The 22,612-nt window shown below is 41.5% G+C and overlaps 1 protein-coding gene across 2 annotated transcripts in view; it reads left to right on the top strand.

The window, feature by feature from the left end:
* Positions 1-10,718: 10,718 nt before the first annotated feature.
* prss12 (serine protease 12) overlaps positions 10,719-22,612 on the top strand; it is a 103,713-nt gene continuing 91,819 nt past the window's right edge. Inside the window, exon 1 of one of the 2 annotated variants that reach the window (XM_078411375.1) lies at positions 10,719-11,154. In XM_078411375.1, coding sequence (XP_078267501.1) covers positions 10,755-11,154 — 400 coding nt within the window. In that variant the 5' untranslated portion in view covers positions 10,719-10,754. The remainder of the gene's footprint in view (positions 11,155-22,612) is intronic. The other variant, XM_078411384.1, reaches the window with a different exon arrangement.

The raw sequence follows: 22,612 nt of genomic DNA on the forward strand, positions 1-22,612 counted from the left end.
TTCGGTCACTACCTGTGAAGTTTCTATACCTTAAGTTCTCTAATCAAATCATGTTCATTCCACACCAAACCCAGAATTGCCTTTCCCTAATAGGCTTGACTTAACTGTAAGTGCTCTAAGAACCCATCTCGAAAGCACTCAACAAATTCCTTCTCTTGGGATCAGTACCAACCAGATTTTCCCAGCCTGCACATTAAAATCCCCATGACCACCGTAACATTGTCTTTCTCACATGCTGATTGTATCTCCTGATGTAATTTGTACTCTACAATCTGGCTACTGCTCAGAAGCCTGTATGTAACTCTCATCAGGATCTTTTTACCGTTGCAGTTTCTTAACTCTACCCATAAGGATTCTACATCTTCTCATCCTACGTCATCCCTTGCAAAGGATTTAATTTCATTCTTTACCAGCAGAGCCACCTCATCCACTCTGTCCACTTGCCTGTCTTTTCAATATCATTGGATATTCACCTCCTATCCTCTTTCAGCCCCATCTCCGTGATGCCTACAACATCGTACCTACAATTTCTAGCTACGCTATAAGCTCATCTACCTTGTTCTGTATACTGCATGCATTCATATATAATATGTTTAGTTCAATATTCACCACCCCTCTTCTGAAATGTTGGCGGAAACTGGAGCACCCGGAGAAAACCCATCGGTCACAGGGAAAATGTACACACTCTGCACAGACAGGATCGAATCCAGGTCTCTGGCACTGTATTTTCTCTCTCCCGTCTTGAACAAATGTCTGATCCATGATGCCATGGTTAGGTTGCTCATCCTTCCTACAGTCTCCACACTCATCAGCACAGGGAGCACGAATCTCGGACCTGTTAGACAAGTTGCAGGACCGAGTCTCCTCCAGCACTGCCTCTTGAATCCCCATGTAATGTATCATCCATCGTGACTTGTGGGAGCCTTGGGAAGTCACCTTACAAAGTGTGAAGGTATCACAAAATGCTGGAGTAACTCAGCAGGTCAGGCAGCATCTAGGAGAGAAGGAGTGGGTGATGTTTCGGGTCGAGGCCCTTCTTCATACTTCCTACACAACTTTCAAAGTGTGAAAACAGACTCAGGAAACCACTGAAAACCTTGCGTTTTTTATACAAAGAAACACACTGCCTCTTAAACTCCCAACCACCCAGCAAATAGCACTTTTAGCACCATAGGTATACATGTTCCAGGGTGGCCTCACAGGCTATTTTGGAAACCTCAGACTGAAGCAGATGCAAGATATTCTGCTGAAGTAGAAGAATAGATTTTTATCCTTTGGTTACTGTGCAAATTAAAATTATGGCATTTGCATGCCCTACACAGCACACACCATTGTCTGCCACAATCAATTAGTCTAAGGATTGGTCTATTGGCTTGAAGACATTTAACTCAGGTCTCTGAGGAGCCATCTATGGTAATTACTGTAGAATCTTCTTGCCTTTTACTCTCTTACCATAGACAAACAGCACAAAGGTTATAAATGCACTGGATACAAAGTGATTGTATTTTTCACATAAATTCTTATTTTCTAATGAAATGATGCAGCCTGTCTAAATTAAAATATAAAAGGTAATTTATCAATGAGACAAATTGAAAACTGCTGAAAACACAGAGTTGCGGTAAATTACTTTGTAAAAATGTATCATGTAAGAGCAGGTTGCATCTTTAAATGTGCTGTCTTGCTGAGTTACTCCAACATTTTGTGTCTATAAATGTTTTGTTTGATAAATGCACAATTTACTTTTGATAAGTGCTGCTGATGATAGCAGTTTCAATTTCTGTATCAGTGTTGTGATATTAGACACCAGCCTCAATAATGACGTATAAAGTAATTGAACTTCTGAAAGATTTTCAGTTGATAGGAACTAGGAAGCATTGATTAGCAGAGTTGACTAATGTAATGCACAGAGAAATGACTATGGATGTTATTTATATGGATTTTCATAAATAATCAGATAACAACCCTCATAAGAAGCTATGAGTAAAAGTTTAAGTTCATAGAAGTGAAGGATAATTATTGACAGGAAATTGGCTGTGTGGCTTGGAAAGAGGAATGCGGAACATGACAGGTCATGACTAATAAATGTTTGTGTTAGGCTAGGACAATGCAATATAATTTAAAATGGCTGATTATGCAATAGAAAGCCATGTTTACAAGTTCATCAGTGACACAAGGGTAGGCATAAGAAATACAGATGGATGCACTATATTACAAAGAAATATTAACATGTTCAACAAATAAGATAAAAACTGTGGAATAAAGAATTCAGTGTAGGCAAGATAGACACAAAGTACTGGAATAACTGAGCAAGTCAGGCAGCATCTCTAGAGAAAAGGATAGGTGACATTTCGGGTCGGGACCCTTCTTCAGACAGGCGATTAGCTCTTGGGATCATTGTTCCCCAGCCCCACAGGGCATGCTGCTACCTCCTTCAGATAAGCAGTCTGAGGAAGGATCCTGACCCGAACGACATCCATCCTTTTCCTCCAGAGATGCTGCCTGGCCCGCTGAGTTACTCCAGCACTTTGGGTCTATCTTTGGTATAAACCTGCATCTGCGGTTCCTTGTTTTTACATTCAGCGTAGGTAAGGATGGATTTGGAATTCTCTTCTGTAAATAGCAGCTGGTTCCAGGCCAATTGTTAATTTGAACTCTGATATTGATATTTGTTTTGTTAACTGAAAGCATTAATGGATATGGGACAAAGGTAATTATTTGGAGTTAGGTCATAGTTCAACCAGGATCTTATTAAATAGTGGAGCAAGTTTCAATGGCCAAATAGCTTCTGTTGCTCTGCCCATAGGTGTATGGGCAGAAAGAACCGTCGAAATGAAAGGATTATGACACCTCCATATAACTGCTGCCAGTAGAGGAAAAATCCATACTATTTTCTAGTTCTGAGCAGCTAAAGCTGTGAGCAGATACCAGAAATACATAGGTCTGAAGAAGGGTCTCGACCCGAAAAGTCACCAATTCCCTCTCTCCTAGATGCTGCCTGACCTGCTGAGTTACTCCAGCATTTTGTGATACCTTCAATTTGTACCAGCATCTGCAGTTATTTCCCTACACCAGAAATACGTAATGTTGATTTTGTACCAGTCCATACATTCTCTAGCTATGAAGAATGGTGACTGTAAAAATAGTTGTGCTCTAGGTCTGAACTTGTTTTAGGTGTGCTCTAGGTCTGAACAGTGACACAGTTAATTAATTTAATGAACAGATAACTATGCAAGACAAAGGTTTGCAGGTTATTGCTAACCTCAAGAAGAGTGAGTATCAATGGGCATGCTTGTTACAATATGCACAAGGCTCCAAAGTCAGTGAGCTGGAGAAACAGGTAAGGATTCCATCCTCCTTTAAACTAGGTCGACTTGAAGTGGATGTGCTAGTATATTAGAACCAAATACGTATACAGCACAGCAGGATGCCATTCTGCCTATTGTTTCTATGCCAGTTCTTAATGGAAGCATAACATAATCCTCCTGCCCACACACACCCATGACTCAGTATCTTCCTGTTGTTCAAACATGTATTCAAAGAATTCCCTCATGAGTTGCACTTCTCTTTGTCTTTGTTACTTTCCTCCGGCAAAATATTTGATTTTTCAACAACATTTCTCTCAGCTTCTCTAAGCCCAATTTGTTGGTACTTTAACACTAATTACTTAATCAAATGAAGTGATTTGTATTTATTATAGGTCAATGAGAATCCTTCACTGTTTAGAAAAAAAGGCCCTCATATTAAGCACTTTTTACCCTTCTCTGCTTCAATAGATTTTTTTGATCAACTCATACCTGTAACTCATCCATCTGTATTTGTATCAATGTCTATGTGTTTTTATGTTGGGAGTTTTTCATGATGAAACATCACAGTGTACGAATGACTGGCATCTGCAGTTCCTTCCTACACAATGTTTTAATGGAGTTATGCTTGGGCACGCCATAGTCACAATGTCCAGTGTCATTTAAAAAGGTGTACTACTGAAGAATGTCAATGGGCATGCGTGGAATCAACCATTGCGAAGGATGAACACTTTCAGGACAGGTAGAAGATTAAAAGAAGTCACATGTTGCAATCAGCATGTTTTTATTGAGTCCTGTGTAAATTTCTGGGATTGTATAACTTTGGTCGAAGTGCACATTACAAGTAATTTAGGGTAATTTACTACTGTAATAAAGCTGTTTCTAGGCTATAGCATTTTAAATTCTGAGCTCTATCTTCAATGTTACAGTGTTACAAATATCCATTCTTGTTTTTGCTGGCATTGAGCCACAAACATAATTATATTGTGCAAGTTGCTTTCAAACTGAAAAATAGAGGAAATTGGAAAATATTAAGATTGAAAATAAATTATTTCAGTTCTAGAATTTTATTGTTGAAACCTTTATTTATAATTGTGGGTTGCCAATTAAAGCTGTTTAGAGTGATGTCAGAGAAATAAATTATAATTTTGGTACCTAAACAATACCCAATGCAAACATGAGTATTTCTATATTCATGTTCTCTACTTCAAACAGCATCTGTTCATATCTATTGGGGTTGTGCAAACAATTATAGCCTCATGGTGGAATGCATATGTCAGTCCAAATAACTCGGTTTACCCAAATTATGTGCTTTATTGCAATGTTTATTGAAACTAAGTGTACACGCAAAACTAAAATGTGTATTTAGTTTCACCAGTTGGCATTTTCTACTCTTGTTGTTCTCATTCATTCTTCCAATATTCTGTTTCATATTACTTGGGACCTAAAAGATAGTCCCTTCTTCTTCTTGCGTTTGAGGCAGCAGAAATTATGTAACGCCCTCCAGGCGCTGTAGCCAGTGCAATGTGCTGTTGTCGAGGGCCGTGAGGTCTACCCCTTCACCAGGGGGACAGAGGACAGTGCAGTCAAAAATGACGTGCTGCGCTGTTTGCTGGTCTGCTCCACACACGCAGGCTGCTGATGAACGCAGCCCCCAACGATGCATGTTGGCGTTGAACCGGCCGACCCCTGTGCGGAGCCGGTTCAGGGCGACCCACTCTTTGCGGGGCATGTCCGAGCCGGGTGGGGCTGTGGTGTTCGGTGCGACAGTGAATTGAGGAGGTCGCGATGTCTGTTCCCAGCTGTCCCAATCCCCAAGATAGCCCCAATCCTCCACAAATCAGTTGAGTTGTTGGTATTTGCTAATGTTGAACATTGATGATATTTCGTGCCTCTGGGCAAAGTAATTTGGATCTGGTAGAGATTAAGCCTGTTCAGTTTGTGTGGGTTGGCTGCGTGTCCAAACAATGACACATCTCTACAATGTGTCTCTCCAAACCAACCCCAACAGAAAATGATCACAGTAAGTATTTACTGCGTGGAACCTAATGAAAATGATTGCTTGCAAAGTAAAAAACCCTCATGTTAATAATTGATGGTCAAATTTACAGGGGCAACATGTTCCTTTATGCTCCTCATAGGATATACTTTATGCTTATAAAAAACTTCTCATGAAATGAAAAATCTTGCGAATATGAAATGACTTTCAAGACCTTGAGACCTCACATTGCATTTTTATTTCCAGTGAAGCCTTTATGAATACCAGTCTTGATCATAATCAGGGAAATACTACGTCTAATTTGAGCATAGTATGGATCAATAGGCTCCAAAATGATAAGTAATAATGTACCTGAGTGATCTTCTTTGAGGAATATGGTGTAGAGTTCTAGAATCACACAGCACAGAAACAGGCCCTTTGGACCAACTCATCCATGCTGACCAAGATGCCCCATCTCAGCTAGTCCCACTTACTTGTGTTTAGCCCAAATCCATCTAAATCATTCCTATCCATGTACCTGTCCAAATATCTTTAAAATTATGGTTTTGTACTTGGTTCAACTATTTCCTCTCAGCTAATTACAAATACCTATCACTCTCTGTGTGAAAAAGTTGTCCCTCAAGTTCGCATTAAATCTTTCCCTCTCCTCTTAAAATATACTCTCTCGTTCCTGATTCTCCTATCCTAGGAAAAAGATGATGTCCATGGACCCTATCTATTCCCCTCTTAATTGTATACACCTCTATAAGTTCACTCCTCAGCCTTGTGTGCTCCAAGGAATAAAGTCCTAGCCAATTGCTCCCTAAAGCTCAGCCCCACAAGTTTTGGCAGCATCGTCATTGATTTTCTGCACTTTTTCCAGCTTACTAACATATTTCCTATGGCTGAGTGACCAAATTTGAGTATAATACTCGAGGTGCGACCTCGCCAACATGTTGTGCAACTGTAACGTAATAGCTTCTACACACAATTCCCTAACCGATAAAGGCTAATTTGCCACGTAGTTCAATATCCCTCTGCTCTACAATACTTTTCAGGGCCCTGCCATTCACTGTGAAATTCCTACCCTGGTTTGACTTCCCAAAATGCGATACCTCATACTTATCTGATTTAAACTCCATTAGTCATTCCTCAGCCCATTTGCCCAGCTGATGGAGATACTGCTGTAAATTTTGATAATCATTTTCACTGTTTTTGTTTCCACCTATTTTAGTATCTTCAATCATCTTATTAATCATGCCTTGTATATTCTCATTCAAATTGTTGATATAGATGACAAAGATCAATGGGCCCAACATCGATCCCTGAGGCATATCATCAGTTACAGGCCTCCAGTCCAAAAAACAAATTCCCAGGAGAGTTCACTAGCTCTTTCTGGATCCCTTGCAATCCAACCTTCCGGAGCACCTTACAACGTGGAACCTTATCAAAGGTCATGCTGAACTCCATACAGACTACGTTACCACCCTGCCCTCATCAACCTTCTTGGTTACTTCAAATAGAATTTATGAGACATGATCTCTCAAGTACAAAAGCATGCTGACTATCCCTGATCAACCTATCACAAGATGCTGGAGTAACTCAGCGGGTCAGGCAGCATCTCTGGAGAGAAGGAATGGGTGACGTTTCGGGTCAAGACTGATGTCAGGGGAGGGGGCGGGACAAAGAAAGGATGCAGTTGGAAACAGGAAGGCAGTGGGAGAACTGGGAAGGGGGAGGGGAAAGAAAGGGACAGAGGAGCTATCTGAAGTTAGAGAAATCAATGTTCATATCGCTGGCGTGTAAGCTGCCCAAGCGAAATATGAGATGCTGTTCCTCCAATTTGCAGTGGGCCTCACTGTGACAATGGAGGAGGCCCATGACAGAAAGGTCAGAGTGGGAGGGGGAGTTGAAGTGCTGAACCACTGGGAGATCCGGTTGGTTAAGGCGGACTGAGCAAAGATGTTGAACGAAACGATCGCCGAGCCTGTGTTTGGTCTCGCCAATGTAGAGAAGTTGACATCTGGAACAGCGGATACAGTCCCTATCCCTAATCAACCCATGTCCATCCAAATTCTTGTATATCTTGTCCCTCAGATTCCTCTTCAGTAGCTTTCCAACCATAAAGAAAGCTCTTCCCATCCTCTGAAATATTTCCATGTTGGCTTATTTCCTCACAACATGAAGGAGCCCATTTGACTCATGATTTCTCAGCCGATTCTCTGAGCAATCCCATTCCCCAACTTATTTCCAAAAGCCTATTACCTCTTAATTCATCAACCATCCTATAATTTTGGAACCCAACTACATGAGCGGCAATTTACAACACCCAACCAACCAAGGAACTTCAGATATGCTGCCTGACCCACTGGGTGTCTTTTTTCCCCCAACTAAGTTACCTGCTCATCTTTGGAATCATTGGAGGAAATGAGATCACCAGGCCTAGCTCACACATCGGAGGGAAAATGTATAAACATAGGAGTGAATCTGTGTTGTATAATCTTTATTGTTTATTGGTCATTTAAGACGGCAGACTAGACTCCATTTAATATCCATTAAAAATATAGTATGAATGATGATCCAATCCTCTTTAAATTCAGACTGAACATTTGCTAGATAGAGCTCTTAAGGATAGCGGAGTCAGGGGGTATGGGGAGAAGGCAGGAACGGGGTACTGATTGAGAATGATCAGCCATGATCACATTGAATGGCGGTGCTGGCTCGAAGGGCCGAATGGCCTACTCCTGCACCTATTGTCTATTGTCTATTGTGTCATCCTCATTGTACTGGAATGGAATTTAAACACATAGTTTTCGGACTCTGTGGCATGGATACAGCTACTCTGATAACATAGAAACATAGAAAATAGGTGCAGGAGTAGGCCATTCGGCCCTTCGAGCCTGCACCACCATTCAATATGATCATGGCTGATCATCCAGCTTAGTAACCTGTACCTGCCTTCTCTCCATACCCCCTGATCCCTTTAGCCACAAGGGCCACATCTAACTCCCTCTTAAATATAGCCAATGAACTGGCCTCAACTACCTTCTGTGGCAGAGAATTCCACAGACTCACTACTCTCTGTGTGAAGAAATATTTTCTCATCTCGGTCCTAAAAGACTTCCCCCTTATCCTTAAGCTGTGACCCCTGGTTCTGGACTTCCCCAACATCGGGAACAATCTTCCCGCATCTAGCCTCTCCAACCCCTTAAGAACCCCATGACGTGGATATGTACCGGACAAGGAGAGAGTTTAAGGAGAAAAACAGTAAGCAAACACCAGCTTGGACCATTGTGATGTGTCTGAGATATAATGTTGAAGTACTCTGTGAGAGGCATGTAAATGAGGAGGGAAAAACCATCAAATAATGGAAACACCTGGCTGGTCAAAGAGCATCTGCAAAAGAAAAATCAAGTTAGCTTTAAATTGCAAAACAAACAGATGGACAGAGAGACTTGGGAAATATCTCTGATAGAGTGAGAGCAGGGATGCCCCAGGAATGGCACAGATGAGGTTTACCAGGATGCTGCCTGGATTAGAGGATAAATCGAACAAACTTAGATTGTGTTTTCTGGCGATTAGGAGCTGAGGGGAGATAGGAAAGAAGTTCATAAAATTGTGAGAAGCATAGATAAGGCAGACAGTCAGAATATTTTCCCATTGTGATTATTGTTTCATTAAGATGGGTTGCTGTTGGAGGAAGGCATTAATGTATATGGAGTGACTATGGATAAATTGAATTAAAATACGGCATGATTATAGTCTGACTAAATGATACAACAGGCTGAAGGAGCTAAGTAGTTGACTCTTGTTGCCATGTTCCTGCAAATAAAAAACAGTGCCTGACTTTGTCTGGACATGCATTTCTTTGTATAAAGTATCCACCCAATGCAATAGTAAGTGCAAGCCATTAATAATATTTGTACTGTTATAGTTGGATCTGAATATAAAGTACTAAAGTTTAGCTGTTTATCTGTGCTGATAAGAATTTGGAGGGTATTAGGCCAGACTTTGTGCATGTATTAAGCCACAGAACCATAGCTCCTGATGGAAACCAAAGAAAATAATAGTCTTTACCTATTAATATTAGAAAACTAGAAAAAGGTCAACCTCAAAGGAAGCTGGAAAATAGTACGAACAGGAGGCCAGTTTTCATTTAAGAAAAGACGTTGGCAACACTTGTAATAACAAACACCAGTAAGAGCATCAGGTGTTGCCCACTCCCTCACTGTGAAACTCGGGGTCAAGATTACAGGCCGCGGCTGCACCCAAGGAAGACAACCCCTTCAAGTCCTCTTGAGTGGGTGGGAGCGGCTGTGCCTCCTTGATAGGAGATTTCAGGAACTATTTGACATATATTCGGCAGCTGGAGACGTAGAAAATATTGATTGGAAATGTTTAACACTATGACCGCCTTTGCATGAATTATTTATACATTTTCAATGAACGCTTCGGCAAAATAAAGTATGTAATTTTATTAATAAAGACCCGGGATTGTGAAATAAAGTTATCAGCCTGCTCTTGCTGCAGCAATTTAGCGGGGTGTAGTTTTGCATCGCTCCCAGCTGTGGAGCATGCTGCATACTTGTCCCAGACTTGTATTTTAATTGCTATTGTGGCGAATGGGGCATGAAAGGGCGCTGACTTGTGTCCAGTGCTGGAGTTCAGGGCTGTCAGGTTTGCTTAGTCGTTCGTGTGTTTGAATCAAGTGGGTTTTGAAGAGAAGAGGAAGGGAAAATACACCTTTGAACATGGACAACAAAGAGGGCTTGAAAAGAAATGGACCGGGGGCTTTTGTTCGTTTGCAAATTGCTTTGTTTTATGAGACTTGTAAAGTGTTAACTGCTTCTAAAATGCTGTTTGAGTTGCAAGCGAGCCTGGCGAGCAAGATTTCCTACCGATAAATGAGGCTAGGGTTGTGTTGTGGCGAGTTAGCCGGGAGACGAGCGATCTTCCCAGCTCCCAGGCTTAAATACTTTTCCCCACACTTCACTTCAATCTGGGGTCCCTTTTCATCTTTCCCATTTTCAATGGATTTGTAATTTGCCCACACATCTCTCCAGAACTCGCTGGGTTACTCCAGCACTTTGTGTCCGCAGTCCCTAGTGTCTCGCCCCTGTCAAAGATTCACCAGGTAGCCAGTCTGGAGTACAATTTAGTACATATTTCAAATAAACCCCACGCTTTCTTGCGCGAACGAGGTTCCGACACTAACCAAGTCCAGCGACTCGCTCTCCAACTCCGAGTGCGGGACGAGGGAGAGAGTTCACACGGGATGTAACAACAGCAAACAGCCCATCCCTGGATCAACCTCCTCCCACACTCCCTCCTCTCACCCACCGCTGCCGCAGCCCGGTGGAAGGCACAAGCAGCCAGCGTTCAATGTTGACACCCCCCGGTGTTTGGCTGTGTTTCTCTCGCATCATTCATCCGTCATATTCCTCCCCCACCCCGCACAGACAGACCCACACCTAATGTGGAGCCGCCTGCCCCTGCACCGCTCCAGCGATGGATGCAGGCAGATCTGGCAGATAGCGCTCGCCATGAGGACCGCGGGCTGCTTGCTCGCTGCTGCTGCTCTGCTCTCCAGCACTGGAGTGTGGTGCATTGGCAGAGCCAGTCCCTACAGCCTCCCCGGCGGCTGCCTGCACACCCCGGACACCCCGGCTCACTCGCAGCGCTCACTAGGGCTGACCCAGTCCGGCCACAGGTGCCTGCGGTGGAGGTCCATCCCCAGCTTCGTCGAACGGTTCCCGAACAAAGGTCTGGGAGACCACAACTTCTGCCGCAACCCCGACGGGCGGCTCAAGCCTTGGTGCTTCATCAGGAATCGCTGGGGAAGGATCGACTGGGCGTATTGCAGCTGCAGACAGGGTGCGTACTGACACTGCACTTGGTGCACTCCACATGGTATCAGGTAGTAAGTGGCAAGCTCACTAAAACTTATCGTGCTGGCACAGCGACGCAAACGCTCTTTTGAGTGATATTCTTGGTTGTGTACCGTTAGTATTTTATGATTAATACCTGGGCGTCATTAGCAGCACCAGTGGTCAAAGAAGGCAGGTTGACATGTTTCATAGTTACTTGGAAATGATGCCTCAGAGTAATTACTGCCGCACAGTTTAAAAACTATATGATTAATGCCTTACCTCTGCCTACTTATAACACAGCAGTAAAACAGACAGGGTAGATGCATTGCAGATGCAGTATTATGTGTATAAATGTGAGGTTATCCACTTTGGCGGCAAAAATAAGGAGGCAGATTATTATCTCAAATGTGTCAGATCAGGTAAAGGGGAAGTTCAACAAGACCTTGGGTCCTTGGACACCAGTCACTGAAAGTAAGCGTGCAGGTACAGCAGGCAGTGAAGAAAGCTGATGGTCTGTTGGTCGTTATAACGAGAGGATTTGAGTACAGGAGCAAAGAAGTCCTTCTGCAGTTGTATAGGGCCCTGGTGCGACCACATCTGGAGTATTATGTGTAGTTTTAGTCTTCTAATTTGAGGAAGGACGTCCTTGCTATTGAGGCAGTGCAGCATAGGTTCACCAGGTTAATCCCTGTGATGGAGGGACTGTCATATGAGGAAAGATTGGAAAGACTAGGCATGCATTCACTGGAGTTTAGAAGGATGAGAGGGGATCTTATAGAGATGTATAACATCAAAAAAGGTCTAGACAAGCTAGATGCAGGAAAAATGTTCCCAATGTTGGGGGAGTCCAGAACCAGGAATAAGAATAAAGGGGAGGCCATTTAAAACTGAGGTGAGAAGAAACTTTTTCACCCAGAGAGTTGTGAATTTGTAGAATTCTCTGCCACAGAAGGCAGTGGAGGCCAATTCACTGGATGAATTTAAAACAGTTAGATAGAGCTCTAGGGGCTAGTGGAATCAAGGGATATGGGGAGAAGGCAGGCACAGGTTACTGATTGTAGATGATCAGCCATGATCACAATGAATGGCGGTGCTGGCTCCTAGGGCCAAATGGCCTCCGCCTGCACCTATTTTCTATGTTTCTATGTTTCAGCCGGCTCAGAAACAAACACTTTTACATGGATAACTATTTGCTTCCAGCACCTGAAGTTCCTTATTTCTCGATGTATTTGTTTTCAGTTGATAAAGAAGTGCTGGCGTGCGGAACAAATAGGGACACGACTTTCAGTAAGATTTGTCATTGCGAAGATCCGCAGTTTAGTATTGCAAAGTTAATTCTCAGGAAATAAAGTGTTCCACAACCTGAGTGTCACCATGGAAACATTTGAGGCTTTTGAAACAAACAGTTCTCTTTTTTAAGAGATGCTGATGAGCAATTTCTTGCCAGTGGTTATCCCAGAAAATGAAATGATTGCCAGTTAAACACTGTCTCCATCTTGAATGTATTATATAATATAGAAAGATATTTATAAACGGAACCAAGGCTGCCTTAGCAGAGCGGACAGTGAAGCACTTTTTGAGACAGCATTAGGCTGTTCAAATGGAATGTTTGTTTGGCAGGAGCTCATCTGCATCATTTGTAGATGTTATTTGGACATGCATATTCTTTCCAAGCAGATTTCTGGTGCCATAGCGTGGAGTTCATGTTCTGCTCTCATTTCTTCCAGTAGCACCAACTATGTTGTGTACATTATTGTCATAAATATGAGGGGATTTCATTTTGGCAGAGATACTACTAACTTTTTCTTGTGTTCCAAAATCATTAAAAGCAAAGTTTCCTTTCTTTCCTCAGATCAATTTCTTCTATGATGTGGCTCCACAACATTTGTTCTTGTAACATTAAAGGGCTTACGACGATGCTGTTCAGAAACAGGGCTGCAGGATATTGTCTTATGACCTTGCCGTATCGCTCTTCATTTAACCATATTGGTCTACTATTCCAATTGTCCCTCTAATGTTGTTGATTCTGCTTTTTTTCAAATGCATTTTTGCTCTTTACTCCTACAATTCCCATATTCCAATAATTTACTGAATAAACACATGTCCCCAAATTTCCTTAAGGGATAAATTGTTTACCACCTTATAGTTACATCTCTTGTTTTAATCTCTCCCACAAAGAAAGCATCTATGTCTACATGTCAAACCATTTGGTAACCTTAAATACTTCTATCAGTCCATTGCATAGCCTCCCTACTTAAACCTTTTTGACATTTACATCCTCTCAATTTTTTGGATCATCCTTAAATCTATTTTCTGCCTTGTCTTCCATGACCTTTTTTTTTAGTAATTTAAAGATCAAAATTGTACTTTAAGTCTCTGAGATTCTATACCACATTTCTCTGCTTTTCGATTATATCCCTTTAGCAATATACCTCGATTAGATAGTCTGAAGAAGGGTTTTGACCCGAAACGTCACCCATTCCGTCTCTCCAGAGATGCTGCCTGTCCCGCAGAGTTACTCCAGCTTTTTGTGTCTATCTTCCTCAATTATTGTTTTCTTGTTTTTATTAATAGGGATATTAACCTGTGTTGTTACTTTTATGATTGCAGTGAATTGTGTATTTGGGCTTTATTTAGATTATTTAGTTTTGTCACTACATTTCAACTCTTAAAGAGCAATTTAGCATCCCAATACTTGGGTTAAATGGAAAATTGAAATTGAAATGTTAAAAGATTGGTGTTGGAACCCAATTTTCCTTAAACCTTGCCAATACCGGTTGAGCAAAGGCAGAACAAAGAACCGGTGACCAATCAATTCTCAGAAGATGAGTGAATTATTGGAAGTACTTAAAGAGACTGTGTAGTTCAGATTTTACAGCATTTCTATTTTTACCCATTTGGTAGGTTTCCTGGTCCATTTGAAATCTACCAAGTGAAAAAAAAGGTGTGATGATTCATAGAAACATAGAAACATAGAAAATAGGTGCAGGAGTAGGCCATTCGGCCCTTCGAGCCTGCACCGCCATTCAATATGATCATGGCTGATCATTCAGCTCAGTAGCCTGTACCTGCCTTCTCTCCATACCCCCTGATCCCTTTAGCAAAAAGGGCCACATCTAACTCCCTCTTAAATATAGCCAATGAACTGGCCTCAACTACCTTCTGTGGCAGAGAATTCCACATACTCACCACTCTCTGTGTGAAGAAATGTTTTCTCATCTCGGTCCTAAAAGACTTCCCCCTTATCCTTAAGCTGTGACCCCTGGTTCTGGACTCCCCCAACGTCGGGAACAATCTTCCCGCATCTAGCCTCTCCAACCCCTTAAGAATTTTATATGTTTCTATAAGATCCCCCCCTCAGTCTTCTAAATTCCAGCGAGTACAAGCCCAGTCTATCTAGTCTTTCCTCATATGTAAGTCCCGCCATCCCAGGGATCAATCTGGTGAACCTTCTCTGTACTCCCTCTAAGGCAAGAACGTCTTTCCTCAGGTTAGGAGACCAAAACTGCACCCAGTACTCCAGGTGCGGTCTCACCAAGGCCCTGTACAACTGCAGCAGAACCTCCCTGCTCCTAAACTCAAATCCTCTTGCTATGAATGCCAACATACCATTCGCTTTCTTCACTGCCTGCTGCACCTGCATGCTTGCTTTCAATGACTGGTGCACCATGACACCAGGTCACGTTGCATCTCCCCTTCTCCCAATCGGTCACCATTCAGGTAATACTCTGCTTTCCTGTTCTTGCCGCCAAAGTGGATAACCTCACATTTATCCACATTATGTTGCATCTGCCATGCATTTACCCACTCGCCTAATCTATCCAAGTCACTCTGCAGCCTCCTAGCATCCTCCTCGCAGCTAACACTGCCACCCAGCTTCGTGTCATCCGCAAACTTAGAGATGTTGCATTCAATTCCCTCGTCCAAATCATTAATATACACTGTAAATAACTGGGGTCCCAGCACTGAGCCTTGCGGTACCCCACTAGTCACTGCCTGCCATTCCGAAAAGGACCCGTTTATTCCTACTCTTTGCTTCCTGTCCGCCAACCAATTTTCTATCCACCTCAACACTGAACCCTCAATACCGTGTGCTTTAAGTTTGTACACCAATCTCCTATGTGGGACCTTGTCGAAGGCCTTCTGAAAGTCCAGATATAACACATCGACTGGTTCTCCCTTATCCACTCTACTAGTTACATCCTCGAAAAATTCTATAAGATTCGTCAGACGTGATTCATTAGGATTTTACAGCATTGCAATGCTCAGGAGTAGCCAAATTTTCACAATCACTTCGATCACCAACTCTTGTTCTGAGATCTCAAACAGACCCACTGACCAGCAATGCACCTAATTGGTGGCCGTGAGAACTTCCTTCTCACTGGGAATTGCTGGTTGATTTACTCTAAACTTATCTTGAATAGTTTCTTCTCAATTAATTAAGCAATCGGCATTATTGAATAGGCCTCCATTTAAATCCTACATGATCCAACTGTTTGCGAGAAGGTTCATTTAGTGAAGATATACCCAATGAGTCAAATGATAGGGAACTCCATGAATTTGCTCCATCGATGATGAAAATATTTCTTTATTGGATGATGTGTGAATTGGAGAGTATCTAACAAGTGGACGTAAACCTATGCACCTCATGCCCTTGTCCAACTCATGGATTTGGATTGTACCTTGGTAGTTGAGGCCAGTTCATTGGCTATATTTAAGAGGGAGTTAGATGTGGCCCTTTTTGCTAAAGGGATCAGGGGGTATGGAGAGAAGGCAGGTACAGGCTACTGAGCTGGATGATCAGCCATGATCATATTGAATGGCGGTGCAGGCTCGAAGGGCCGAATGGCCTACTCCTGCACCTATTTTCTATGTTTCTATGTTTCTATGTAAGAACTCTTGAGTAACTGCAGTGGCTTTGTAGGTGGATATTATTTCAGGCAATTAAGACTTTCCCCTCAATTCCTTTTCACTGCCATGTTGCTCGAGTTGAATCTAGGTCGTCTATTGCTCTGAAGTCAAAAGCAGTTCTTCTCTATTCATCTCCTGAATTCAGCTCCTTGGACAAAGGTTATGGTAGATTTGGAACCATTCTGATGAAGTGGAACCCAAATTGGGCATCAGTGACCAGGTGTTAGTGTATGGGAACCACTTGTGGCACCATCCATTACTGCTGATTGAGAATAGACCATTGGAGTGATGAATTGTCACACTATATTGCAGTGTTAGTCAATAAATGCTCTAAAAGGCTAACCAATGCAAAAGCTGATTTATCAGAGCTAGGGCTATGTGAATGAACAACAGAAATTAGTCATCCTTGCAACAAACAAGTTGATTTACTGAGAATCGGAGAATGTTTAAATGTTAAAGGAAGCAGAAAACACAGCACTTTTTCTCAATAAATGCATGATACATTTTCTGAATGGAGAGGATTTTCTTATAAATCATGTAATTGAAATTATTCTTAATCACTTCCAGCAACCTGGGCAACAAGCTAAATAGAGAAATTTTCCAATCATCATCTCTGGTCACTTATAGCATTGTCACTACAGGCAATCTTGTGGCAGTTTCTTAAGGGCCTGTCCCACATAGGCGATTTTTTAGGTGACTGCCGGCGACTGTCAAAGTCGTAGCAGATTGCCGAAATTTTCTTTTACCCTACGACAATGACCACGACAATGCCCCTGGCTGAGATTACACCGTCTTTGTAAACATCGCAAAATTCCCACGCTTATCAATGCTTCTGCGGTGTCCTAAGCTTCATGGTAACAAGGCATAAACTGGATTGACTTCCAGTTTACAAATAGCAGTATTAAGAAATTTAATTATAAACGTGGTTAAATGGATTTTTGTGCGGAGTGTGGGCATTTTTTGAAATTGTACGGTAGATGCATATCTGGTTTCTGGGTGGCATATCTGGGTTGGGAGCCTACTTTAAAAGTAATCGCTGATGGCCATAAACATCGCAAATTTCCAACTCTTACCTGACCGTCAAACTGTCGTCTCCAATCTACCTGTCAAATGTCCTGATGGTAAATAAATTGGTTAATCACAAGTATTTTATGGTATCTTCAAATGACTGCTTAATTTAATATTACGTGCTTCTAAATGCATCTGTGACAACCTAGCAAACCTGGGGACTGCATGCGACAGCGCTCGCAATAAGCGACGATACCAGGCGACAAGCTAGCTGTCACCGAGAAATTTCTATCTGGAAAAACTTTCAGTGACGCGCCGAGATCCGCTACGATTCTTTGAAGACTCCTCACAATCATGCCCGCGACACCCCGGCGAACGTTTGGTGACAGCCTAGTCACTGGCAGTCATCTTAAAATCGCCTAAGTGGGACAGGCCCTTTACTTTGCCACACGGAGCAGACACTCAATTGGATCAGCTACATAAATACAGCAGCTAAAGAACAACTAAGAGGCTAGTTCTTACCAGGGGCATTAGTGGAGGTCGGTACAATTGTAGCATTTAAGAGGTTTTTAGATAGGCACATGGATATACAGAGAATGGGGGGATATGGATCAGGTTTTGACGAAGAAGATTATTTTAACTTGGTATCATATTTGGAATAAACATTGTGGGCCCAATGGCCTGTTTCTGTGCTCTAGTGTTCTGTGTTCTATGTTCTTATGAATGCAATCCTTATCAATTTTGCCCACTTTCCAAAAAGTAAGTAAAATAAATGTAGTTTAGTTTAGAGATACAGGGCGGAAACAGGCCCTTCGGGCCACCGAGTCCGCGCTGACTAGTGATCCCTGTAGACTAACACTATCCTACACACACTAGGGACAATTTAACCAAGCCAATTAGCCTACAAACCTGCATGCCTTTTGGAATGCAGGAGCAAACTAGAGATCATGGAGAAAATCCACACAGGTGAGAATAGGAGCAAAGAGATCCTTCTACAATTGTATAGGGGCCTGGTGAGACCACATCTGGAGTATTGTGTGCAGTTTTAGTCTCCTACTTTGAGGAAGGATGTCCTTGCTATTGAGGCAGTGCAGCATAGGTTTACAAGGTTAACCCCGGGGATGGAGGAATTGTCATATGAGGAAAGATTGGAAAGACTGGGCTTGTATACACTGGAGTTTAGAAGGATGAGAGGGAATCTTATAGAGACGTATAAAATAATAAAAGGACTGGACAAGCTAGATGCAGGAAAAGTTTTCCCAATGTTGGGGGAGTCCAGAACCAGGGCCCACTGTAAGAATAAAGGGGAGGCCATTTAAAACTGAGGTGAGAAGATACTTTCACCCAGAGAGTTGTGAATTTGTGGAATTCACTGCCACAGAAGGCAGTGGAGGCCAATTCATTCGATGAATTTAAAAGAGAGTTAGATGGAGCTCTAGGGGCTAGTGGAATCAAGGGATTTGGGGAGAAGGCAGGCACAGGTTACTGATTGTGGATGATCAGCCATGATCACAATGAATGGCGGTGCTGGCTCGAATGGCCAAATGGCCTCCTCTTGCACCTATTTTCTATGTTTCTATGTTTCTTGGTCAAGGGGAGAACGTACAAACGCCATACAGACAGTATCCGTAGTCAGGATCGAACCTGGGTCTCTTGCGCTGAAAGGCTGCAACTCTGCCACTGCGCCACGCAGCCACCCTAATGATACAATAATAGTTGTAAGTGAAGAGTCTCTTCACTTCAGCTATGAATTGATGCCAAAAATCCACATCAAATTTTAAAACATTGGAGTTTAAAAAAAACTGACAAGTAAAAAAAAAAGATTCAGTCTATTCCCAACTGTGGGCAGTTACAGCAAGATTCGAACTAACCTCTTTTATTGCAGGTGCAACAAAATGGAGACCCAACTAATTTACAGGCAAGAGAGCAAAATTGAAGCAACCTTTTCTGTTGATAGATGCACCAAGATTGACCAAACCCCTCTTTGGTCGAGGACAGTCGATTTAGATTAATTTGTTCTATTGGCAGGTATAAAAACATTCATATTAAACCATTTCTGCAGTTAATTTTTTAGAGTAGAAATGTACAGATTTGGAATATTTTCCGATTAGTTTTTTTTACCCGTTGAGAGCTTAATTGGGACTATTTTAAAGCTCCTAACCAGCGACAGAGATCTAACAATAGATTTTAACTGAAACAATTGCACTAAACCTCTGCAGAACTCTCAAACACATACAGTATGTGCATTTTTAGGTAATGGAATGGTTTTAACCAATGTACTAGAAGTATCAAAGTCTATACCGCAGCCACATTTCTTGAATAGCTATCATGCCCAAACCAATGGCACTTTATGATATAAAAAGCAAGAAGGCAAATAGTTTTACTCTGAAATGGATAAATCAGTTAATTTGGTTTTGAGATATACAGCAGGAATAGACCCTGAGATGGTGCCACCTAACAATCATCCGTACACTAGTTCTATCCTACACACTAGGGATAATTTACAGAAGCCAATTAACCTTCGAACCTGCGTGTCTTTAGAATGTGGGAGGAAACCAGAGCACCCGGAGAAAACCCGACAGTGGTCACAGGGAGAATGTACAAACCCAGGTCTCTGGTGCTGTAAGCGTCTTTGTGCCCACTCTTAAGTCCAGGCAATAAATAAATATGGCATGTTATTTTAGGAAGAGTAGTGGATGCAATGTTTTTAATATTGCAATCTTAAAAAAAGAGCTGAAATGGAAATTTAAATATTGGAGTTTAAGAATGTATTTCATTTTCTTTAGTACAGAGAAAAGGAGAATGCTAGGCTTCAACTAATACTGATGCTGAATGTGAACAGTTGGCATTTTATACCCATGTGAACAGTGCAAAGATGTCCATAGTTAGCACAAAATTGGTCTCTCGGACATGCTTTGAAAATGGCTGGAGTAAGAAATGGACTACAGTATTGATGCATCAGGAAATGTTTGCAAGTTGACTGCTGAATAGAAAAAGTGGCAATATGTCCTCATATTGACATAGCTTAGATCGAAGAGACTCAGTTTGTGGGTTTGTAATTTCTTGATCTCTGGTTAGTTGAATGCTGTGTTTAAAAATTACATTGATTTCTATTGGCCCAGACTTTGTTTTCGTACTATATGCTATTAGCTGAATCGCATCTCCTCACCAACATAGTCGTTGAAAGTTCAAGTTCACGATGAAGTTTATCAAGATATCTGAGACCCACTGAAGCAGCATATCCAGTAAAACATCTCAATGATAATTGAAATTGAAGGAATTTTAACTAAATGATGAAAAGGAAGTGTGGATTAGAGTGGGTGATTTCAACACCAAAGCAAACACAGAAAAAAAATAAAGGAAGGGAAAGAACAACTGGAAAAAAGAAAAAGAAAGAAAAATCTGATGTTTTAAAATTTGTTATGTTATGACATCAATTAATGTTGGAAAAGGGACTCATCATTTTATTTTTGAAGCCCAGTGAGGAATGGCTGACCTAACACATGCCATTAAAGGTCTACTGGAACATCCAATGACATGTTTCAATATTATGCGACAAGTTATGTTCATACTTAGCACATTTAACAACTTCATACAACTTGACACTCTTCAATGGTGAAGCAGATGTGAGATGTCATTTTGGGAAGTTCGTGACAGTGCAGCAAACGATCGTTTAACTGCTTAACTGCTCATCAGCCCTCATACACTAGAATTTAGAAGGATGAGAAGGGATCTTATCGAAATGTATAAGATTATTAAGGGGTTGGACACGTTAGAGGCAGGAAACATGTTCCCAATGTTGGGGGAGTCCAGAACAAGGGGCCACAGTTTAAGAATAATGGGTTGGCCATTTAGAACGGAGATGAGGAAAAACTTTTTCAGCCAGAGAGTTGTGAATCTGTGGAATTCTCTGCCTCAGAAGGCAGTGGAGGTCAATTCTCTGAATGCATTCAAGAGAGAGCTAGATAGAGCTATTAAGGATAGCGGAGTCAGGAGGTATGGGAAGGCAGGAACGGGGTACTGATTGATAATGATCAGCCATGATCACATTGAATGGCGGTGCTGGCTCGAAGGGCCGAATGGCCTCCTCCTGCACCTATTGTCTATTGTCTATTGTCTATTGTCTATTGTCATTTACCCAAAAGCACTTTACCCTTGTAGTTACTTTGACAGCAATATCTATTCTGTAATTCCTTGATGTAAAGAAAATCTGTTAAGTTACTTACATTATAAGAGGCAATTTCTCTGCATGTTGATGTTAAATATCAGGGCCTCTCCACATTGAATAAATGTAGTAAATTATTCAGTTCTTATGGAACCGTGAAATCATAATGCATATCGAGTGCTAGTTACTATTTGTGAATATGTGCAATATTGCAGAAGAAATCCAATGCAGTGCTTGGATTGAGGTATTAAAATATTAATCTGCAGCAGAAAGCTTTGTGTCAGCCTTGGTTCATTAGCAGAACTAAGTCAAAAAGTTGTCAAAAGGTAATCTCATTACAATAAATAAGCACAGATCAAGGGTTTGTCATAACTGGCAAATCAGAAGCAATTTTTTTTCAACAAGTTTCTGTTCAAACATCTATATATTCATAAACGTAATATTTTCAATGAGTGTTTGTGATTGAGAAATGTTTTAAAATATAATATAAATGAAAAATATTATTAATATTTTTTTGTTAAAACCAGTAGCAGTGTTGATTATTCCTGCAGATGAAAATCTGTTCTTAATTTTCAAACATTTATATGTAAACCAACTTTAAAAACACCTATAAAGGTAGTATTTCTTATTTCATTATGAAATATGGTTATATCAGTGGTGAAGCCAGCTTTTATGGCTCATCTGTGGTCACACATGAGCCAGATAGGTAAGTTTGGCCGATAACTTTCCCTGAAGGATAATAGGGATGACAATTTTATGGTCCCTGTTACTAAGACCAGCACTCCCTAAGTTCCATATTTATTTAATTACCTGAATTTACTTGGTGGGATTCAAACTCATATCTTTAAATTAGAATTCTGACTGCCAGTCCAATACCTTGACAATTACATTGTGTAAGATGGATAAACAGATGATGGAGAAAATAATGTTGATGATGGGAGCAGAAGAGGGTTGGGTGAAGGCTTTATGTGAAGCTTAAATCTTAGTGTGACTCAGCTGGGCCAAATGGTCTATTTCTTTACTAGAGCTACAAAGGGGATTTAGAAGGATGAGAGGGGATCTTATAGAAACATATAACATTATTAAGGGATTGGACAGGCTGGATACAGGAAAAATGTTCCCGATGTTGGGGGTGTCCAGGACCAGGAGTCACAGTTTAAGAATAAGGGGTAGGCCATTTAGGTCTGAGATGAGAAAAAAACATTTTCACCCAGAGAGTTGTGAATCTGTGGAAATCTCTGCCACAGAAGGCAGTGGAGGCCAATTCACCTGATGTTTCAAAAGAGGTGGATATCGGGCTAACGTAATCAAGGGATATGGGGAGAAAGCAAGAACGGGGTACTGATTTTGGATGATCAGCCATGATCATATTGAATGG

This window comes from Rhinoraja longicauda, chromosome 1 (genome assembly GCF_053455715.1).
Source record: "Rhinoraja longicauda isolate Sanriku21f chromosome 1, sRhiLon1.1, whole genome shotgun sequence".
In the NCBI taxonomy this organism is placed as follows: Eukaryota; Metazoa; Chordata; class Chondrichthyes; order Rajiformes; family Arhynchobatidae; genus Rhinoraja; species Rhinoraja longicauda.